Source organism: Gymnoscopelus microlampas, assembly GCF_963454915.1.
Source record: "Gymnoscopelus microlampas genome assembly, chromosome: 18".
NCBI classification, from domain to species: Eukaryota; Metazoa; Chordata; class Actinopteri; order Myctophiformes; family Myctophidae; genus Gymnoscopelus; species Gymnoscopelus microlampas.
In genome coordinates, this window is record NC_139955.1 from 42,825,873 (window position 1) to 42,845,872 (window position 20,000).

A 20,000-nucleotide genomic window follows, 5' to 3' on the forward strand; every position below is an offset into this window, starting at 1 on the left:
AACTTTGTATTATCCATACCTGTGTGGCTCAAGAGATAAACACAGGGTCTGAAAGCAGAAGGTTTGGGGTTCAATGCTCCTGAAGAACATTTTCACTGGCCATCTAAATTCTAAAAGGCGGGTGAAGGATGACGATCCCAATTGTAACTTCCATGCCAGCGTGGCTCAAGAGTTAAACACAGGGTCTGAAAGCAGAAGGTTTGGGGTTCAAAGCTCCTGAAGAACATTTTCACTGGCCATCTAAATTCTAAAATGCGGGTGAAGAATGACGTTCCCAATTGTAACTTCCATGCCAGCGTGGCTCAAGAGATAAACACAGGGTCTGAAAGCAGAAGGTTTGGGGTTCAAGGCTCCTGAAGAACATTTTCACTGTCCATCTAAATTCTAAAAGGCGGGTTAAGGGTGACGTTCCCAATTGTACTTTCCATGCCAGCGTGGCTCAAGAGTTAAACACAGGGTCTGAAAGTAGAAGGTTTGGGGTTCAAGGCCCCTGAAGAACATTTTCACTGTCCATCTAAATTCTAAAAGGCGGGTTAAGGATGACGTTCCCAATTGTGCTTTCCATGCCAGCGTGGCTCAAGAGTTAAACACAGGGTCTGAAAGTAGAAGGTTTGGGGTTCAAGGCTCCTGAAAAACATTTTCACTATCCATCTAAATTCTAAAATGCGGGTTTAAGGATGACGTTCCCAATTGTACCTTCCATGCCAGCGTGGCTTGAAAGATAAATCAAAGGTTCACAAACTAAAGGTTCGAGGTTCAAAGCTCACTCAAAACAACTACTAAATAAAAACTAAAAGGGTAATACAACAAAAAAACAATGGAGCTGTGGTCAATACAAACTGGTTATAAAAAAAAATCTCAAACAAATTCATGTGAAAAAAAAACAGTGGCCATAAAATCACAAAAAATACTAAAATAAAAATCTTTAATTAATATGTAAATGTATTAAGCTCCTCCCCCTGGAGGTGGGCTCCCTCCATGCTCCTCCCTCTCCTATCGGAGCTAAAAGAGGGCGTGAGGAGGGAGGCGGGCTTGATCCATGGTTCTTGCCTTAAAAAGACAGAAAATTGAGATCTTCCCTGACCAAGATTCAAACCCACGACCATCTACTTGTGAAGCCTATGCTTTACTCTTGCACCACCAGGCCTTTCACATTAATTAGGATTTCGAGGTTATATTTAAAGTTAAAGCGAGAGGTGACAGGTCAAAGGATGAAAATCCACAGAAAACACATCTACCCCTGACAGAATGACTGGATCTACTAGATACACCTTCTGATGATCAGGGAAAGGGTTCATTATGACACGACTGAGATTTAGGTTGTTTAAAACCATCTGTTAGAAAACGTTTACTCTGACTGAGTCTGAACACAGATTTACACTTTCATTGAAAGGAAACAGAGAGATGTTTCGTTATGTCATAAAAATTCATACCCTTTTTGTCATTTATAAATTCCTTAGTTTCAGATGATCAAAACTATAGCAGTTTTGGTGTTAAATCAAGTAGGCTACATTGTTCTCACTTTGGACTGGACATTAAAAAATATGTCGTCAACTATAGTTCCTCAAACAGTGCTGTATTATGACCACAGATCCTCTTTGATTAACTGAATTAAGTTTAAGAAAATACCACTTCGCACTCATGGCATGCAGCATATCAATCAAATCAATGATCAATTATAGGCCGAGCTCCATACTTCGTTTTGAGGTATTCTAGTGACTCAGGGATAACAAATTACATAAATTCAACCACTTAAATATAATGTATTTATTGCAACAACCAACCTAGAGTGTTGCAAACGGCTGAGTTTGTAACAAAATGAGGAAACTCACACAAACAAAGAACATTTAAATTATTTTATTAAAACTAACTTAACCCCATATGGGTAACCGGTGAGCCTCAGGGCTCAATACTAGTGTATTTTCTGTTTTGTGTCAGAATCCAGGAGATTGGTTGGGGGCGTGGCTAGTGGGGGGTCCGGGGGTCCTCACTACCGAAACGAAAGTTTGTCACTACCGGAACGAAAGTTAAATCCGAAAAAATCACTAAGTGTGGAGGCCAAAATCGTCCCCCCAAAAACCTGTTAGGCGTACGTTTCAGGCAATTTAGAGTTGATTGGTAGTACTTTGTAGTGAATTTTTTTTGGTCCCTAACATTAATCGAGCTCTGGACTTAGTAAAAAAATGTTTTCACCATTGTGTCACTTCCCATGTATGCTCTAACTGCACCACTGGGGTTTCTTAGTTGTCTAATGTCTTGTATGCTCTTCAGCAGTGGTGGGAGAAGTAAGGCCCAACATCCCTATTCTGGCGGCAAACATTTGTCAAGATTTACAATGTGTCGACGTGTTGTGAGCTTGTAGATTGACAATTCTTTGTGAAAAGATTTGGTGTAGATGGTAACAAGGCAAGCGGGAAAGTAAAGTTGCAACTTTACTAAGAATAGAGGGTTTAAGTGGTGAAGTTAATGTAGAAATACACTGTGCATCTAAATACTAAAAGGATAAGTATTTCCTTCTCATCTGAATGTTTCATGTCTCTGTGGCTCAAGAGATGTGTCACTGTTTATGAACCAAAGAGTTTAAGGTTCAAAGCTCCTAAAGAACATTTTCATTGTCCATCTCAATCCTGAAAAGGTGGTTTAAGTATTATGTTCTCAGTTGCATGGTTCATGCCACCATGGCTCAAGAGATAACTCTGGGGTTTATAAACCAAAGGTTTAAGGTTCGAAACTCCTGGAGCACATTTTCACTATGTCCATCTAACTTCTAAAAGGTGGTTTAAGTATTACGTTCTCTTTTGTATTATCCATACCTGTGTGGCTCAAGAGATAAACACAGGGTCTGAAAGCAGAAGGTTTGGGGTTCAAGGCTCCTGAAGAACATTTTCATTGTCCATCTAAATTCTAAAAGGCGGGTTAAGGATGACGTTCCCAATTGTACTTTCCATGCCAGCGTGGCTCAAGAGTTAAACACAGGGTCTGAAAGTAGAAGGTCTGGGGTTCAAGGCTCCTGAAGAACATTTTCACTGTCCATCTAAATTCTAAAAGGCGGGTTAAGGATGACGTTCCCGATTGTACTTTCCATGCCAGCGTGGCTCAAGAGTTAAACACAGGGTCTGAAAGTAGAAGGTTTGGGGTTCAAGGCTCCTGAAGAACATTTTCACTGTCCATCTAAATTCTAAAAGGCGGGTTAAGGATGACGTTCCCAAGTTTACTTTCCATGCCAGCGTGGCTCAAGAGATAAACACAGGGTCTGAAAGCAGAAGGTTTGGGGTTCAAGCCTCCTGAAGAACATTTTCACTGTCCATCTCTAAATTCTAAAAGGCGGGTTAAGGATGACGTTCCCAATTGTACTTTCCATGCCAGCGTGGCTTAAAAGATAAATCAAAGGTTCACAAACTAAAGGTTCAAGGTTCAAAGCTCACTCAAAACAACTACAAACTAAAAGGGTAATACAACAAAAAAACAATGGAACTGTGGTCAATACAAACTGGTGATGAAAAAAAACAATAAAAAAATGTCTCAAACAAATTCATGTGAAAAAAAATAGTGGCCATAAAATCACAAAAAATACTAAAATAAAAATCTTTAATTAATATGTAAATGTATTAAGCTCCTCCCCCTGGAGGTGGGCTCCCTCCATGCTCCTCCCTCTCCTACCGGAGCTAAAAGAGGGCGTGAGGAGGGAGGCGGGCTTCATCCATGGTTCTCGCCTTAAAAAGACCGAAAATTGAGATCTTCCCTGACCAAGATTCAAACCCACCACCATCCGCTTGTGAAGCCTATGCTTTACTCTTGCACCACCAGGCCTTTCACATTAATTAGGATTTCGAGGTTATATTTAAAGTTAAAGCAAGAGGTGACAGGTCAAAAACTGAAAATCCACAGCAAACACCTCTACCCCTGACAGAATGACTGGATCTACTAGATACACCCTCTGATGATCAGGGAAAGGGTTCATTATGACACGACTGAGATTTAGGTTGTTTAAAACCATCTGTTAGAAAACGTTTACTCTGACTGAGTCTGAACCCAGATTTACACTTTCATTGAAAGGAAACAGAGAGATGTTTCGTAATGTCATAAAAATTCATACCCTTTTTGTCATTTATAAATTCCTTAGTTTCAGATGATCAAAACTATAGCGGTTTTGGTGTTAAATCAAGTAAGCTACATTGTTCTCACTTTGGACTGGACATTAAAAAATATGTCTTAAGTTTTCAACTATAGTTCCTCAAACAGTGCTGTATTATGACCACAGATCCTCTTTGATTAACTGAATTAAGTTTAAGAAAATACCACTTCGCACTCATGGCATGCAGCATATCAATCAAATCAATGATCAATTATAGGCCGAGCTCCATACTTCATTTTGAGGTATTCTAGTGACTCAGGGATAACAAATTACATAAATTCAACCACTTAAATGTAATGTATTTATTGCAACAACCAACCAAGAGTGTTGCAAACGGCTGAGTTTGTAACAAAATGAGGAAACTCACACAAACAAAGAACGTTTAAATTATTTTATTAAAACTAACTTAACCCCATATGGGTAACCGGTGAGCCTCAGGGCTCAATACTAGTGTATTTTCTGTTTTGTGTTATTATGAGGAAAGTTTTGACTGAAAATAGCCGATCGACAAGCTCAAGTGTCGCAGTGAGCTTGTCGATCGGCTATTTTCTGCTAAAGCTATACCCACAATATGGATACTGGGGTGGTTAACAGTGCTTAAAGGGCAAGACCACTTTGGTAGAGGTTTTGGGTTGTGTAGTTACCTTGCCATGATGCATCTCCAAAGGTGGGCAAGAAATCTAAAATAATTGCTCGATTGATAATAAAAAAAATATGCTCCTCATTGAATTACATTGTAGGCTGAAACAGCTCTCAAAGTCACTCTTAGCACAAACAAACGCAAATAAAGTTGATTCAGACTATATAGAACATCACCAAACCCAGTACCGTTTGTTTTTTAAATAAAAATGCTAACATCCTGTTGATTTTGCTATTTTTATTATAAAGAACTCGGACTGGATCCGCGGATCTGGATCTTCAAATAGTAAAATCCACAGGAAGTTGACATTTTTATTTAAAAATGGGTTTGGTGATGTTCTATATTGACTGAATCAGCTTTGTTTGTATTCGTTTACGTGCTAAAAGAGTGACTTTGAGAGCTGTTTCACCGTACAATGTCAATGAGGAGCATATTTTGAATGATCAATTTCTATTCAATTATTATACAGCAATTATTTTAGATTTCTTGTTCACCTTTGGAGTTACATCATGACAAGGTAACTACACAACCCAAACCTCTACCACAGTGATCTTGTTCTTTAACAAGCAAAATCCAAAAGGCTGGAGTGCTCCCAGTGAGCTTCACGGTGAGAGAGAGAACAAGAATGAAGTCCAGCCACCTCTTTTATACAGGACAATCCAGGTGGGCCAGATCTCCACTGATGACACACTCCGCCCTCCAATCATTCTGACACACATGACACATGGTTAGTAACCATGACAACCACACTAGTCACCCTGACAACTCCTCCAAGGAACAGGCCATATGTGAGCGGGTACAGTGCTTTAGGCAGCAAGGGGGCATTTTTTTGTCACTACCGAAACGAAGTTAAATCCGAAAAAAAATCACTAAGTGTGGAGGCCAAAATCGTCCCCCCGAAAACCTGTTAGGAGTACGTTTCAGGCAATTTAGAGTTGATTGGTAGTACTTTGTATTGACTTTTTTTTTGGTCCCTAACATTCATCGAGCTCTGGACTTAGTAAATTTATCTTAAAGTCATTTATCAATTTCAGAAGACCAAAAGTAGCAGTTTTAATCAAGAGTGTGAACCTGGCTCAGAGTTCAAACAAAATAAGAGCAATACACTTAAACACAGAATTGATTATGAATATAAAGACAAAGGCTAATTAACTAATTAATAGTTAATTAAAAAGTGCTGACCTACTCGAGGTGCCTAAAATGACATATAAAAAATACGGTGAAGCAGCATTCTGCTTTTACGGACCAACAGTGTGGAATAAACTCCCATTACACCTAAAACAGGCAGCCTCTGTCGATAGCTTTAAAGCACAGCTCAAGACCTATTTCTTCACTCTTGCTTTTAGCTGACTCTTTGGTTGATTTTTAAGTCCTCACTGTATTGCCTATTTTAATGTTTTATGCTTTTGCTTTTATTTTATTTTATTTTTTGTTTGCTTTATTGTTAAATTGGTTGTAACTGTAACTGTATTCTTGCTCTGTAAAGCACTTTGCGCTGCATTTCATGTCATGAAAGGTGCTATACAAACAAAAATATGGGGGTCATTGAAATTAAAATGTCTTAGAAGTAAGGAGTTGGATGATGGATGCAAACCAAAAGACAAACAAGACAAAATGTCAGAGGGGAGAATGAGAGACTCCAAAAGTAATGAAGACTGCTGTCACTATGCGAGTCAGGAGGGAGTGCAGGACAGAAAGACCAAGGCAGACTAGTTCAGATACAAGGAGTTTTCTTTTTTTTATTATGACAAAAACCAGGCAACACAAGGAGCACGAGAAGGACTAGGAAGGCACTTAAAAGTTTCACTTGTAAAAGCACAAGAATATTGCCTACATACACCGAATCAAGGAGACTAAACACTAAGATACTCACAGACAACTACATACAACACATAGACTGGCAGTGAAGGGCAAACAGAAACACATTGGAGACACAGGTGCATATGTATGGACAATCAACAAACGATTGGCTAGGGCTAAACAAGACACAGGTGAACAACATTTGCAAATGACAGGGTGAGACAAGACAGGTAGCAGCAAACAGGAAACACTCAGACATCACTACAAAACAAAAGGTACACAAGTGTAAATTAAAACTAGAACCGAAACGAAAGTTGTTATAAACCCCTGATTTATCATTGGAGCCATCCTGGCATGGAAGAAGCAATTGGGAATGTAATAGTTAACTCACCTTCTCCAATTTAGATGGAAAGTGAACAATGCTCTTTGGGAGCTTTGAACCCTGCACCTTCGGATTATAAACCCCTGATTTATCATTTGAGCCATCCTGGCATGGAAGAAGCAATCGGGAATGTAATAGTTAACTCACCTTTCACAATTTAGATGGAAAGGGAAAAATGCTATTCGGGAGCATTTTTTCGTTTCGGTAGTGACCCAATGGTGAAAAAATAAGTTGGTCACTACGAAAGTTAAATCCGAACTAAGAAGATATATTTCGAAAATATGTAAAGAAACACAAATAATCAGGGCTAATACCATTACATTCTTTAAACAAAAATAAATAATCTCAATTGACACATAAATGGCATTGGCATTACATTGCTACACCAGTATCAAAACATTTGCTATGTGACCTTTATACTGCAATGGCTACCTCCAGTAGTTAGTGCAGGGGAAGCAGCCTATACAGACACATGCAGTAAAAAATAGCTTTACACCAAAGTGCATCTTCTGTGAAAAAACACAGGATAATGTTTAACACACTACCCCTTCAAAAACATTCAGCATGTCTCAGCTGTTCATTGATACAGTTAACATCATCTTCTTTTACATGACCACCTCTAGGTTATTCCTGTGTAGATTAGCATTAGCATGCTAGCGTCACCATTCTGGTATACCTCCTCTAACTTCAAACACAAAGTCAGGGCTCATCTGGCTGCACCCAGATGAGTGGTTGTCGGTATAAAAAGCTTCTGGAATGGTTTTAGCTGATTTTATCAACTTTTAATTATATAATGGCTTGTGGCTCCAAACAGTGGCTGCTGTCTGTCTCTGGGTGCATCCACACATCTACGTCAAGTCCCATCCACTCCCATGTTATAGGAAAAAACGGACCGGGACTTCCGGTTTTTAACTTAACATGGGAGTGGATGGGACTTCCGACCTCCGTACGACAACTTGACGTGCATGTGTGGATGCACCCACTCATGTGTGGAGGAAGAGGAAATCACATTTTCTACACCAGGGGTCTTCAACAGGGGGTCCGGGACCCCTAGGGGGTCCTCAGAGTTACTACAGGGGGTCCGCCAAATCTTTATGTGATATATATTTTTTTTACCTTAACCACTTGAACCCTAGCATCCCTTTTCTAAAGAGAACTTTACCAAAATTAGCAGATCTACAAGCTCACAACGCCTTGAGCTGCGAGGCGTTGTGAGCTTGTAGATCGGCTATTTTTTGGCAAAGAGGTGTTTGGTGTAGAGGGAAAAAAGAGCAAACCAAGTAAACAAAAAATGTTAAATCTGAAACACAATTTTATACAATATGTAGAGGGGGTCCCTGCTTCATCTCTCTCTCAGCTAGGGGGTCCTTGGCCTGAAAAAGACCCCTGCTCTACACACAGGACTTTGCTGACCTCAAGCGGAAGTGTCAGTGTTCAAAATAAAAGTACTCTTTTCTTTTTCTTTTCTTTCGCCATCTACTGAACTGTGAGATCATCACAGTGCAAACTAATCTCATTCCCAACATAGTCCAATCTTTCTCTTTCAAGCTTGTGGATCTGCTACTTTTGATACTTTTGTGTGATGCTGTAGTATGATCAAAAAGTTCTAAGATCTAAAAGTTAGAATATGGAGATAAGAGGTTTCTACCCGACAGCAACAATATACTCAACATTCCAAATAGTCTCTCTGGATGACTCTGCTGGGTATTGAACTCAGACCTCCCAGGCTCAGGGAGGGCACTCTAACCACAAGACCACTGAACTGATGTAAATAAGAACCCCTACATGACTCTACTAGAAAGGTGTGCTCCTGATTTGGTTGTGTACCAATTTGTGTGAGTTTCAGACAGTGGTGGAAAGTAACTAAGTACATTTATTTAAGTACTGTACTTAAGTACATTTTTGAGGTATTTACAATTTCCAATACTTTTACTTCTATTCCACTACAATTATTTGAAAACTTTAGTTACTAGTTAAGATTTTGATTTTTATTAGAAAACATACATTAACCACTTCAGCCCTATATTTATTTCGGCCATTTACAAGCCGATCTACAAGCTCACAATGCGTCGCATCGTGAGCTTGTAGATCTGCTATTTTCAAAAGATATTCATACATTTGATAACTTGAAATGGAACATTCTGCATAGTGTCAAGTAAGAGCATTATCCGCATCATACCGTAGCCCCCGAGCTTCAGGAGGGCCTATGGGGCCTATGGGTTGCCTCATGTTCTAAGGAACAAAAAATAAAGAAACATTTTGATTGTACGTCCTACCGTTCAAGAGTTAAAGGCTAAAACGCGAAGCAGCCTGTTACAGCGTGACTATGAAGCCCATTTGGGGTAGAGGTTCTTCCTTGTCCTTCTGGGACTGCGCTTGCAAGATTAAATTAAATGTGTGTGTGTGTGTGTCCGCCCCCCCAGGCAACTCGATCAGCTCCATGGGCAGCCCCGGTCCTCAGGCTGTGGAGAACACGCCCCCTCCGGCACCCCGGCCCTCCCCATTGGTCCAGGGCGATGAGCTGCTGCCAGGCAACAACAACCACCTGCCGGACCACGGCGGCAACAACAACGTAAGTACAGCACCGGGTTCTCAACTTCTGGTTTGGGGCCCAGCAGGGGGGTCCGATTGGACCCTTTCACGGGTCTGTAACTCCGAGAGTGTAGAAATGGAACCAAACAAAGGGTCCGTGTCGCCTACTTTGCCCACTACTTCTGTCTGATAAAACGTGATAATGTCCCATTCAATGCATTGATAGCATTCGAAGCCGGGCTATAATTGCACCCTGAGCACCGCACAGTGTCTGCTCACAGCTCCTAGTTGTTATAGGATGGGTACATGTACGTGCAGAGGAAACTTTTTCACATACTGTGTGTTTAAGTATACAGTTACAAAAGAAAACACCCCAAGGAGTGGGGACTATTCTATTCTATTCTATCTTCTACCCTACTGTAGCCTCGGTCCCAGCCTCACTCATCTGCGAAGAGAAGAGCCTGGTCACGACCTAAAGCAGCGAGTGTCTAGGAAGTCCTGAGTGGACAGCATTTCCGTTTCCCCCGGAAACAATATTTTTTGACCAATCACAACACTCGTTTCATACACGGAGAATGTTAACAGATTTGTAAAGCATCAACGTCATTTCCTTGGGCGGTACCTCCGCCAAATTCAACCATTTCCGGTTGTCAACTTCCTAGACAACCAACATCCCAGGTCTTGCCCAGCGTGACCCTACTGGCTCACCCTGCCAGCGAGAGGCCCCTACCGGGAGTTTGCACCACTAGACTAGCGGTGGACAGCAGAGCCGGGCAATACAGTTTATCCAACCCGATCGACAGAGGAAACGTTCTCATTGAACGTTTTTCAGCGTTTCTCAAAATCCGTGCATAGACTACTGGAAAACCACAAATTCCGTGCATAGCCGCCTCGCATCTCCCCCATTGTGACTAAACCATTTCGGAGCCGCGCATTCCCTTGAGCCTACTCAGCGGCGTTTGAGTTACGTACCGATAGGCACAGAATCGTAAATTTTGTTGTGGGGACTGCTCTACTTCCTGGTTTTTCCGGGTTGCGACTGGTTACGCCCACCGTGGGACTCCCCGTACATATGCACGGAATTTGGGGGTTTCTAGGCGACTATGCACGGAATGACGTGCACAAATCCGTGCAATGTATACTAATTCTCTGGCGATCAGGCTGGTTTATCAATATTGTGATATGAGACGAGATATCGTCTGGGATTTTGGATATCATAATAATATGACACAAGTGTTCTTTTCCCCCCTGCCAGCACTTGAAGCTCAAACGAAGAATATTGCAGGGGATTTTAAGCAATTCTTTGGCGAGCTCTACCCGCACGGTTAGCTGTGTTGCTCATTGGTTGTTGTTGTTGTTGTTGTTGTACCTCTTTGTAAAGGTGACTAATCAGAATTTCCAATCATGAAACACATTACCAATTTGTTATTATTGAAGGGGAGAGATAATTGACCGAAACGTTTTATACTTTGTACAAATGGTCACAATACTTCAAAAAAGTAGCAACAATTGCAGATCTACAAGCTCACTACAAATTTGGAAAAGTTTTGAAAAAATACAAAATAAAATGATGTTATCGTAACAATATGATATTTTCGTCACAATATCGTTAGCTATTTGGTCAAATATATCGTGATTATGTGTCCACATACCGCAGCCTTAGTGGACTTCAGTAGTACAAAAAGTTGCTAAAAGGATAACACAACAAGCCCTGAGAAAAGCACCAAGCCCCAAGAAATCGTCAATTCTAGGAGCAGTAAAATTATATAAGTATATTTACAGAATAACAGGACAGGTACTTTTACCCCTAGTGTGTCCTAAGATAACACCCAGTTATAGTCCACCAGAGACCGTCAGAGACAGCTAGAACAGAGCCTTCATCCACGGCTTATATAAACAACACAAACTTGGCCTCATCCCACACTAACTTAGCGAGCGGTCCACAAATCATAATTTGCACACAGCAATTCCAAAGTCTTAATCAACTCGCTGGACCGAAATACAATATTGCTTACTCTGTTCAATACTGTTAGTTTAAGACAATGCTCAGCAGTGTGTGTGTGTGTGTGTGTGTGTGTGTGTGTGTGTGTGTGTGTGTGTGTGTGTGTGTGCTGCTTCTGCTTCTCAGATCAAAGCGTCTGGCCGTGGGCAGGAATTATCCCATTAAGACCTGAGAGCCGTTTCTACAAATGTTTTCTAAATCTGTAGTTCTCTCCAGTGCTGGAAGAAGTACTCAGATTTTTGAGTACTTCTTTGCGACGCTTTGCGACGCGCTGTGAGCTTGTAGATCGGCTATTTTAAAATTGCCAAATATATAGGCCTATATATAGGTCTGAAGTGGTTTTGTAATAATAATCAAAAATTACAAGGTAACTAGTAACTTAAGTTTTCAAATAATTATAGTGGAGTTAAAGTACTATATTACCTTTGAGATGTAGTGGAGTAGAAGTGAAATTATTGAAAAGTACTCCAGTAAAGTAAAACAATACCTCTAAATTGTACAGTACAGTACTTGAGTAAATGTACTTACTTACTTTCCACCACTGGCTCTCACACTTTCAAGTGTGGAAAAAAAAGAAAGTAAGTAAAAAATAAATGTTTCAAAAATGGACACAGCTGCTTTCCCGGTTTTGCTGGGTTATCAGAGCACTTTTGGCAAGGCTTCTAAAGATTTAATAGTGCGTGTGTGCGTGTGTGTGTGTGTGTGTGTGTGTGTGTGTGTGTGTGTGTGTGTGCAGAAGTGTGGAAAAACAAAAACAGCCGTGGTCGGCCACTCTGCGGAATCCGTGTCTAAAATATATATAGGGCTGAAGTGTTTACAGTATGTTTTGTAATAATAATCATAATCTACAAAGTAACTAGTAACTAAAGCTTTCAAATAATTGTAGTGGAGTAAAAGTACAATATTTGCCTCTAAGATGTAGTGGAGTAGAAGTAAAAGTATTGGAAATTTGAAATACTCAAGTAAAGTACAAATATCTCAAAATTGTACTTAAGTACCGTACTTGAGTACATGTACTTAGTTACTTTCCACCACTGAACATTTAGTAAAGATGTAATGAAACAAATTCAATATAAGAGGCTCACCCGTGAGCATGAAGGGGAGGTTTAACCCAGTAAGACCTGGAACACATCTTTGTCATTTTTTTGATTAATTGAGCTATAAAAAACATTATTTTACACTTTGGCTATTGAAAAATAGCAGATATACAAGCTCATCTACGAGCTTGTAGATCTGCAATTTTTTTTTAAATCTTGAAAATGTGTGCAAATCTTTGAATATATACCGTTTTAAAAGCAAACATTTTTAACTCAAATCTTCGCTTCTGGGGGGTCCCTGGAACAAAATATTTTGAGATGGGGGTCCACGGCCAAATAAATAACACTTTGGGGGTCCTTGACATGAAAAAGTTTGAGCACCACTGATTTAGAAACATACGTTTTTTTTCAGAATACTGTTGGGATTTAGAAGACATTTGTAGAATGGGCTTCAGGTCTTACTGGGCTAAATGAAGGGGGAAACGGTTGTTAGCGGCAGCACATAAAGACTCCATTTGTACCCACTCTCCTGTTTCTGCTTCCTCAGATGATGCCTCGTTTGACGACTTAAATCGTTCACAATTTGTCCCGACGAAGACTTAATTAAAAGAATTGTTGTTGTGGGAGTGAGTTCACCCTAGGACGAGGTATACCTGGTTAAAGCAGCACTATGTAACTTTGTTTTAATGAATACATTTCAATTTAGCTCAATCTGTATGGTAGAGCAGTGGTTCTCAAACTTTTTCGTGCCAAGGACCCCCAAATAGACAGTTATTAGACCGCGGACACCCATTTGAAAAGATACGCCAGGGACCCCCATAATAGAAGATTTTTACGGCTCTCTAGCAGTGATTCTCAACCATTCTAATTTCAAGGACCCCCAGTTTGACATGCATTAGGCTACAGACCCCCATTTAATGGCATGTATGTCTCTGGGACCCCAATTCATATTGTAAAATCCATGTTAATTTAACTCTGAGAGTGTACAAATGGAACCAAATGGACCCTAACAGGTCCATTTGGTTCCATTTGTACACTCTCAGAGTTACAGACCCACAAGGGTCCATTTGGTTCCTGTCCATCATTTAGCTGGGGACCCCCTGGAACCCCCTCAAGTACCCCTGGGGGTCCCCGGACCCCACTTTGAGAACCAATGTGGTAGAGAATGTAAACAAAATATAACTTATACAATTGGAGTGGATGTATTTTGTCTCCCTGCTAAGAAACTGGGAGTTTTGTCTAAATTGAGACATTTAGATGGTGTCAAATGTCATGTCTCACCGTCCTACTGTAGACACAGGATCTGACACAAAGTTTGACAAAATTCAAATCTGGGGTAGAAGAGGAAAGCTACGTAGTGCAGCTTTAAGTGAGTGAAAATCTGGTGAAAAGCATCCTCGTGGAAATACAGTATGTTAGTCACACACTGTTTGTCATCACGTTCCCCAAAAAAAATAGAGATCTACAAGTTCACATCGCGTCACACCACAACATATTGTGAGCTTGTAGATCGGCTATATGTCCGGCTTATATGAGTCAGACTTTAACCCAAAAATAGCAGATCATAGCGCAGCACGAAGTTACACGCTATGAGCTTGTAGCTCTGCTATTTTTGAAAAATCTTGAAAATGTGTGCACATCTTTGAATATAATATATTAAAAGATTTGCACACATATTATTTCAGAAATAATATGTTTTTAAAGCGAACATCAAATCTTTGCTCCTGGGGGTCCCTGGCACAAAATATTTTTAGATGGGGGTCTGCAGCCAAATACATATCATTTTGGGGGTCCTTGACATTTTTCAGAAAACTGTTAGGATTTAGAAGCCATTTGTAGAATCAGCCTCAGGTCTTAATGGTTAAGATCAATTCAAAAGGAAGGGGAAAGGATTCTCTATGCACACTTTTAGCGCTGTGAGGTTGCCACTAAATAAATACGTTATTGGCCCTATCACATTAATGCGTCACTCCCAACTAATTACAGTGTGCATTTAGCTCACAGGCCAACTTCGTTTAATAGGATTTTCTCCAACAACCCGAAAAAAAGGCACGTTTTAACTCATTAAGACCAGGAACGCATCTGTGTGTCATTTTAAGATTTCTTTGGCTATTCAAAAATAGCAGATCTACAAGCTCATAGCGCGGCACCGAGTGCCGCGCTACGAGCTTGTAGATCTGCTATTTTTAGAAAAATCGTGAAAATGTGTGCAAATCTTTCAATATATATATATATACAGATTTTTTTAAGTGAACATTTGTAACTCAAATCTTTGCTTCTGGGGGTCCCTGGAACAACATATTTTACAAATGTTCGCTTAATTTTTTTTTTCAAAGAAATAGCAGATCTACAAGCTCTCGGTGCCGCGCTATGAGCGCTTGTATATCTGCAATTTTTTGAATTACCAAAAGAAATCTGAAAATGCGTTCCCGGTCTTAAAGGGTTAATAACTTTGGCCAAACGCTTGCAGAAAGCGAGGCGCGCTGTTGTTCGCTCAGACGTGCGGATGTGGTGAAGAGATGCCTTGGCTTTGAACCACGTGTTGTTGTTGTTGTTGGGTTTTTTTTTTCTCTCTGATGTGAGCTGTGTTGCTATCTCCTGGCTGACCTTGTCCAAACACTGACCATTCAGTGTTGGTCCAAACGTCTAGCCCTGGCCATGCAGGCTGTGCCTGTGCCAATGCCAGGGTTGGCCAGTGCCAGTGCCAGGCTCTAGCCCGGGCACAGCCACAGGCTACCTCTGTGTACCTCCCTGCCTCCCAGCATGCATCTCTGCCAGAGATAATCTGGGCTGCCAGACAAGAGGGGATTCCAACTCTCTCTCTCTCTCTCTCTCTCTCTCTGTGTGTCTCTCTCTCAGTGGGAGAGGATTAGAGGAGGTGTTTGTTGGAGGCAGTGCATCAGTCAGGCTTCATTACTATGAATTTATGCATGCCCATCTGTCCCCTCGCTCCCCCACTCCCCCCACTCTCTCCCTCTTCTCCCCTCTCACTCCTTAATCCATTGAGACCTGAAGCCGATTCTACGTGTCTCCTAAATCTCAACAGTATTGTGAAAAACGTATGTTTCTATATCAGTGGTGCTCAATCTTTTTCATGTCAAGGACCCCCAAAATGTATATGTATTTGGCCACGGACCCCCATCAAAATATTTTGTTCCAGGGACCCCCAGAAGCAAAGATTTTAGTTAAAAATGTTCGCTTTAAAAATATATATTAATATAAGATTTGCACAGATTTTCACGATTTTTCAAAAATAGCAGATCTACAAGCTCATAGCGCGGCACTCGGTGCCGCGCTATGAGCTTGTATATCTGCTATTTTTTAATAGCCTAAAGTGTAAAATAATACTTTTTAGCTCAAATCTAAAAATGACACAGTTCCTGGTCTTAATGGGTTAATCCCTCCTTCCCTCCTTCCCTCTTCCTTTCTTGCGTTGTGAGCTTGTATGTCTGCTATATTTACTGCATGCAACACTAGAACGCAACCAAGTATAAATAAGGCTTTTCTCTCCACCACACCTCGGTTCTCTCTCACTCTCTCGCTCTCTCTGTCTGTCTTTCATCCACTCTCTACCACTCTCAGTCCATATACCCTCCCACTCTCTCTCACACACACACACACACACACACACACACACACACGCACGCTCCAAACGCGTCACACTGTGGCGCTCTCTGGGAGCTTGTAGATCATCTATTTTCTGTGCATGATACTGGCCATGCAACAAAGTATAAACCAGCCATAACTCTAAAGGTCATTACACACCGGCGATTATACGAATATACGCAACATTCGGACTCGTTCCGAATAATTAAAAGACGCTTTTTCGCTTCGCTTTTTTCGCTCCATGGAAGCTTGCATTGACTTTATAAGGTTTCAAAACAAAAAACGTATTATTCGCATGAAAAAAATCGCCCCCGGTGTGTAAGGAGCTTAACCCTATAACCCCTACATCTAACTTCTACTGTACCAGTGTTGATTTTTACAGCAAATTTTGATTTAGTTTCAGTCATATAATCTTTTGAATAAAACTCCATTTAGTTTTAATCATATTTTTAGTCACCTGAAATGTTTTAGTTTTTGTCTAGTTTTAGTCGACTAAATATCATAAGATTATAGTCGACAAAATCTACAGTTGATTAAGGGACACGTACTGCACACATTATACGATATCTGGTCCGATCAGGCTGTCGGGGACCTTTTTCGACGATCGCCGACAAAACCACCCGATCTGGCGCAGATCTGGCCTTTGAACGGCGAGATAATGCCCGCCGTGTGTGAAAGGCTCAGCGAGACGATCTGGCCGCGATCGTAGCGCTCGGCGATGGCTTCCCGACCGTTTCAGATATCTAGCAGGTTAGATATTTGGTTCCGTCACCAACCGGACATCAAACGGTATCATACAGTATGAACGGGGGTCCGCGAGGAGATCCACGCTACAGCCAATGAGAGCAGATTACAGCAGCCACCGTGGTTAGGGGAGGGTCGCTGGACAAGACCACAACAAACAGTCCCTACCGCAATATTACCGTCCGGTCCTGTATTAAGTTAAACATTATAAAACAAAATGAGAGTGTGAGCGAGCGTGCTCGAGTAGGGGCTGTTATTTGAGAGGAATTGCAGAGAGAGAGAGAGAGAGACTCTGAGAGAGAAAGTGAGACGAGAGCGGGCTCTGTGTGTCACGGTGTCTTTGAGTGGCTGAGTGCGGCGCGTAAACAGGGTTTACTATGTGGCACAAAATATTTTCAGAATATTTTTCGTCTGCGCACAAACACATGTCATGTGTTGTTTAAACCACTGGTTTAAACAACATTAGGAAACAAGGCCAAATAAGCAACTAGTACTACACGTTCAAGCAACTTTACCGAAAAAACAAGCCCAAAGTCGCTTATAATAAGCGGACATGGCAACGCTGCTCCTGTGCACTTGACGAGAGAGAGAGAGAGAGAGAGAGAGAGAGAGAGAGAGAGAGAGAGAGAGAGAGAGAGAGAGAGAGAGATATGGATAGATAGAGAGAGCTAGATGCGCATGTATCACGGGAGAATAAAAACGAATGTAGGCCTATGTATTGGGTCTGACTCTGGATAGCATCCTAGTGAACTATCCTACAGTGTGTAATCCCTGGTCGGGGATCAATCTATAGGGTGAAAAAACCACAACGATATATGCAGGGTCCCCACGGTCATGAAATTCCTGGAAATATTTTGAAAAAAAATTTAAAAAAATCCAGTACTGGAAAAGGTTTGAAATTGATCAAACATCATCAAAGGTCCTGGAATTTATCAAGGGTCCTGGAAAAATATTTGGCTATGCATTGTTTTTGGCTATTGATTTTGTTAAAACAAAACATTTTCATAAACATGAATAATATTACACGAAATATGTAACATAAGTAGTTTTTCGCCGAACGGGCTTTGTGACGGCAGCCTAATGTATGTCTCAAACTTTATTTTTGCTACACTGCCTATCTTTGGGCATTCTGCATAGGAGTAAGAGACACATTATTGCGCCGAATGATTGTTATATAGGCCTGGAAATTGGGCTAAATATTCTGGAAAAGTTTTGGAAAAGTTTTGGAAATTCATTGCTAAAAATGTGTGGGGACCCTGTATATGACAGCCGATTTCAAGAAATAAACTCCTGCAGTGTGAAATGCTTAACGATCAGATGACTCCCCGACCACTTTAAAAGTCCTACAGTGTGGTACCTGCCCTTAGTCGACTAAAACGTATTTTGGCGGTGCCAATTGATGGTGTCTTAATGGCTGATTTTACACTTGGTTGCATGCTGAAAATAGCCGATCTACAAGCTCACAACGCGTCGCAGCGCGACGCGTTGTGAGCTTGTAGATCTGCTATTTTCAGAGCGCAACACCTGAGCGCAAGCAAACATAAAACATTTTAGTCTAGTTTTTATTTGTTGACAAAATTGTCAATATATTTAGCCTTAGTTTTAGTCATCGTAGCTTAGTTTTTATTTAGTTTTCGTCAGTGAAAAAAGGTAGTCGCAGAACATTTTTCGTCATAGTTTTAGTCCACGAAATCAACACTGTAGCCTACTGTACATCCCTAATCCAAATCCCAACCGCAAAATGAATCTTTTCCTGATTGTAAGACTAGCACACACACACACACACACACACACACACACACACACACACACACACACACACACACACACACACACACACACACACACACACACACACACACACACACACACACACACACACACACACACGCACATGCGCACACACACACACACCTGTCTTATTTCTCAAATTCGAATATATTGTGCCTGTGGGGACATTTTGACATCTCACAAATATAGTAATAAAATAAAGTACACACATACGTCGTACACACTTGCATTCACTCTCCCTCTCCACTCCTCTTTTCCAGAGTGTCAGCCTACACATAGTTGCGTTGGAGCCTCACCACCGCCTCCTTTCTCTCTCTCTCTCTCTCTCTCTCTCTTCCAAATCTCTTTCTCTCCTGCTTCTCCTCTTCACCCCCCCACCCCTCCCCTCCCCATCCCCCTCTCTCTTCCCTCACTCATCTCCACGTCTCTCTCTCCTCCGAGAAGCTTTGGTTGTTGGTGTAAAAAATTGTTTTTTTTCCCCCACTTCGTCAGTTGGTTTGAAGGGCTTTTCGTTAGAAAAAGGCTGTGTGTGTGTGTGTGTGTGCGTGTGCGTGTGCGTGTGTGTGTGTGTGTGTGTGTGCATAATGCATGTATGTGTGTATGTGTGTGCGACTCACACACACACACACACACACACCTGAGATTCACGACTCAATAATTTCCTACAGCACCGGACGACTACAATCCTTTACAACTGTTATACTGCCTTGTAAAGAAATGCAATTAACTGGATAATAACTGCAACTACATTCTACAGCCAATTGTGAATTTTATTTTTTTGTGCCCAGGGTAACTTTGTGAGGAGATAAATAAATAAATAAAGGTAAATGTCTCATTTCAGAGCAGACCTTTCATGCTGAACTGAAATGGAAAACAGATCACATTTTCTGGGTCACCAGGTAGAATATTCACCTCAACATAGCAGTTAACCACCTAAACCCTATACTTGGTTGACTGGATTCCCAAGGGCTCCACACTAATCTTCACAGATGTTACGTCAACGCTGGTAAATTAACGCCTTACGTACTACGGCGTATCACAAAGGCATCGAAAGTAGCAGATCTGCAAGCTCGCAACGCAGCGTGAAGCTACGCGCTTTGAGCTTGTAGATCTGATACTTTTGCTATTTTTGAATTTGAATCCTGAATAGTAACAGTTTTGGACGTGAGGTTTCCACACGACAGAGACGAAATAAGGTATTTAAGTGAATAATAAAAAACACAGGGAAAGGGACTGATGGAGCCAAAAGGGGAATATACAATTAAAAAACCCTCTCTATCTAAATGAAATAGCTAACCTAGCCAAAGACCAACAAAAACCTTACTTCTAAT

The 20,000-nt window shown here is 41.0% G+C and overlaps 1 protein-coding gene across 1 annotated transcript in view; it reads left to right on the forward strand.

Annotated features, from left to right (window-relative positions):
- Positions 1–20,000, forward strand: part of gfra3 (GDNF family receptor alpha 3) — a 77,929-nt gene that overhangs the window by 55,003 nt on the left and 2,926 nt on the right. The window contains exon 7 of the mRNA XM_084041432.1: positions 9,381–9,529. Coding sequence (XP_083897558.1) covers positions 9,381–9,529 — 149 coding nt within the window. The remainder of the gene's footprint in view (positions 1–9,380; positions 9,530–20,000) is intronic.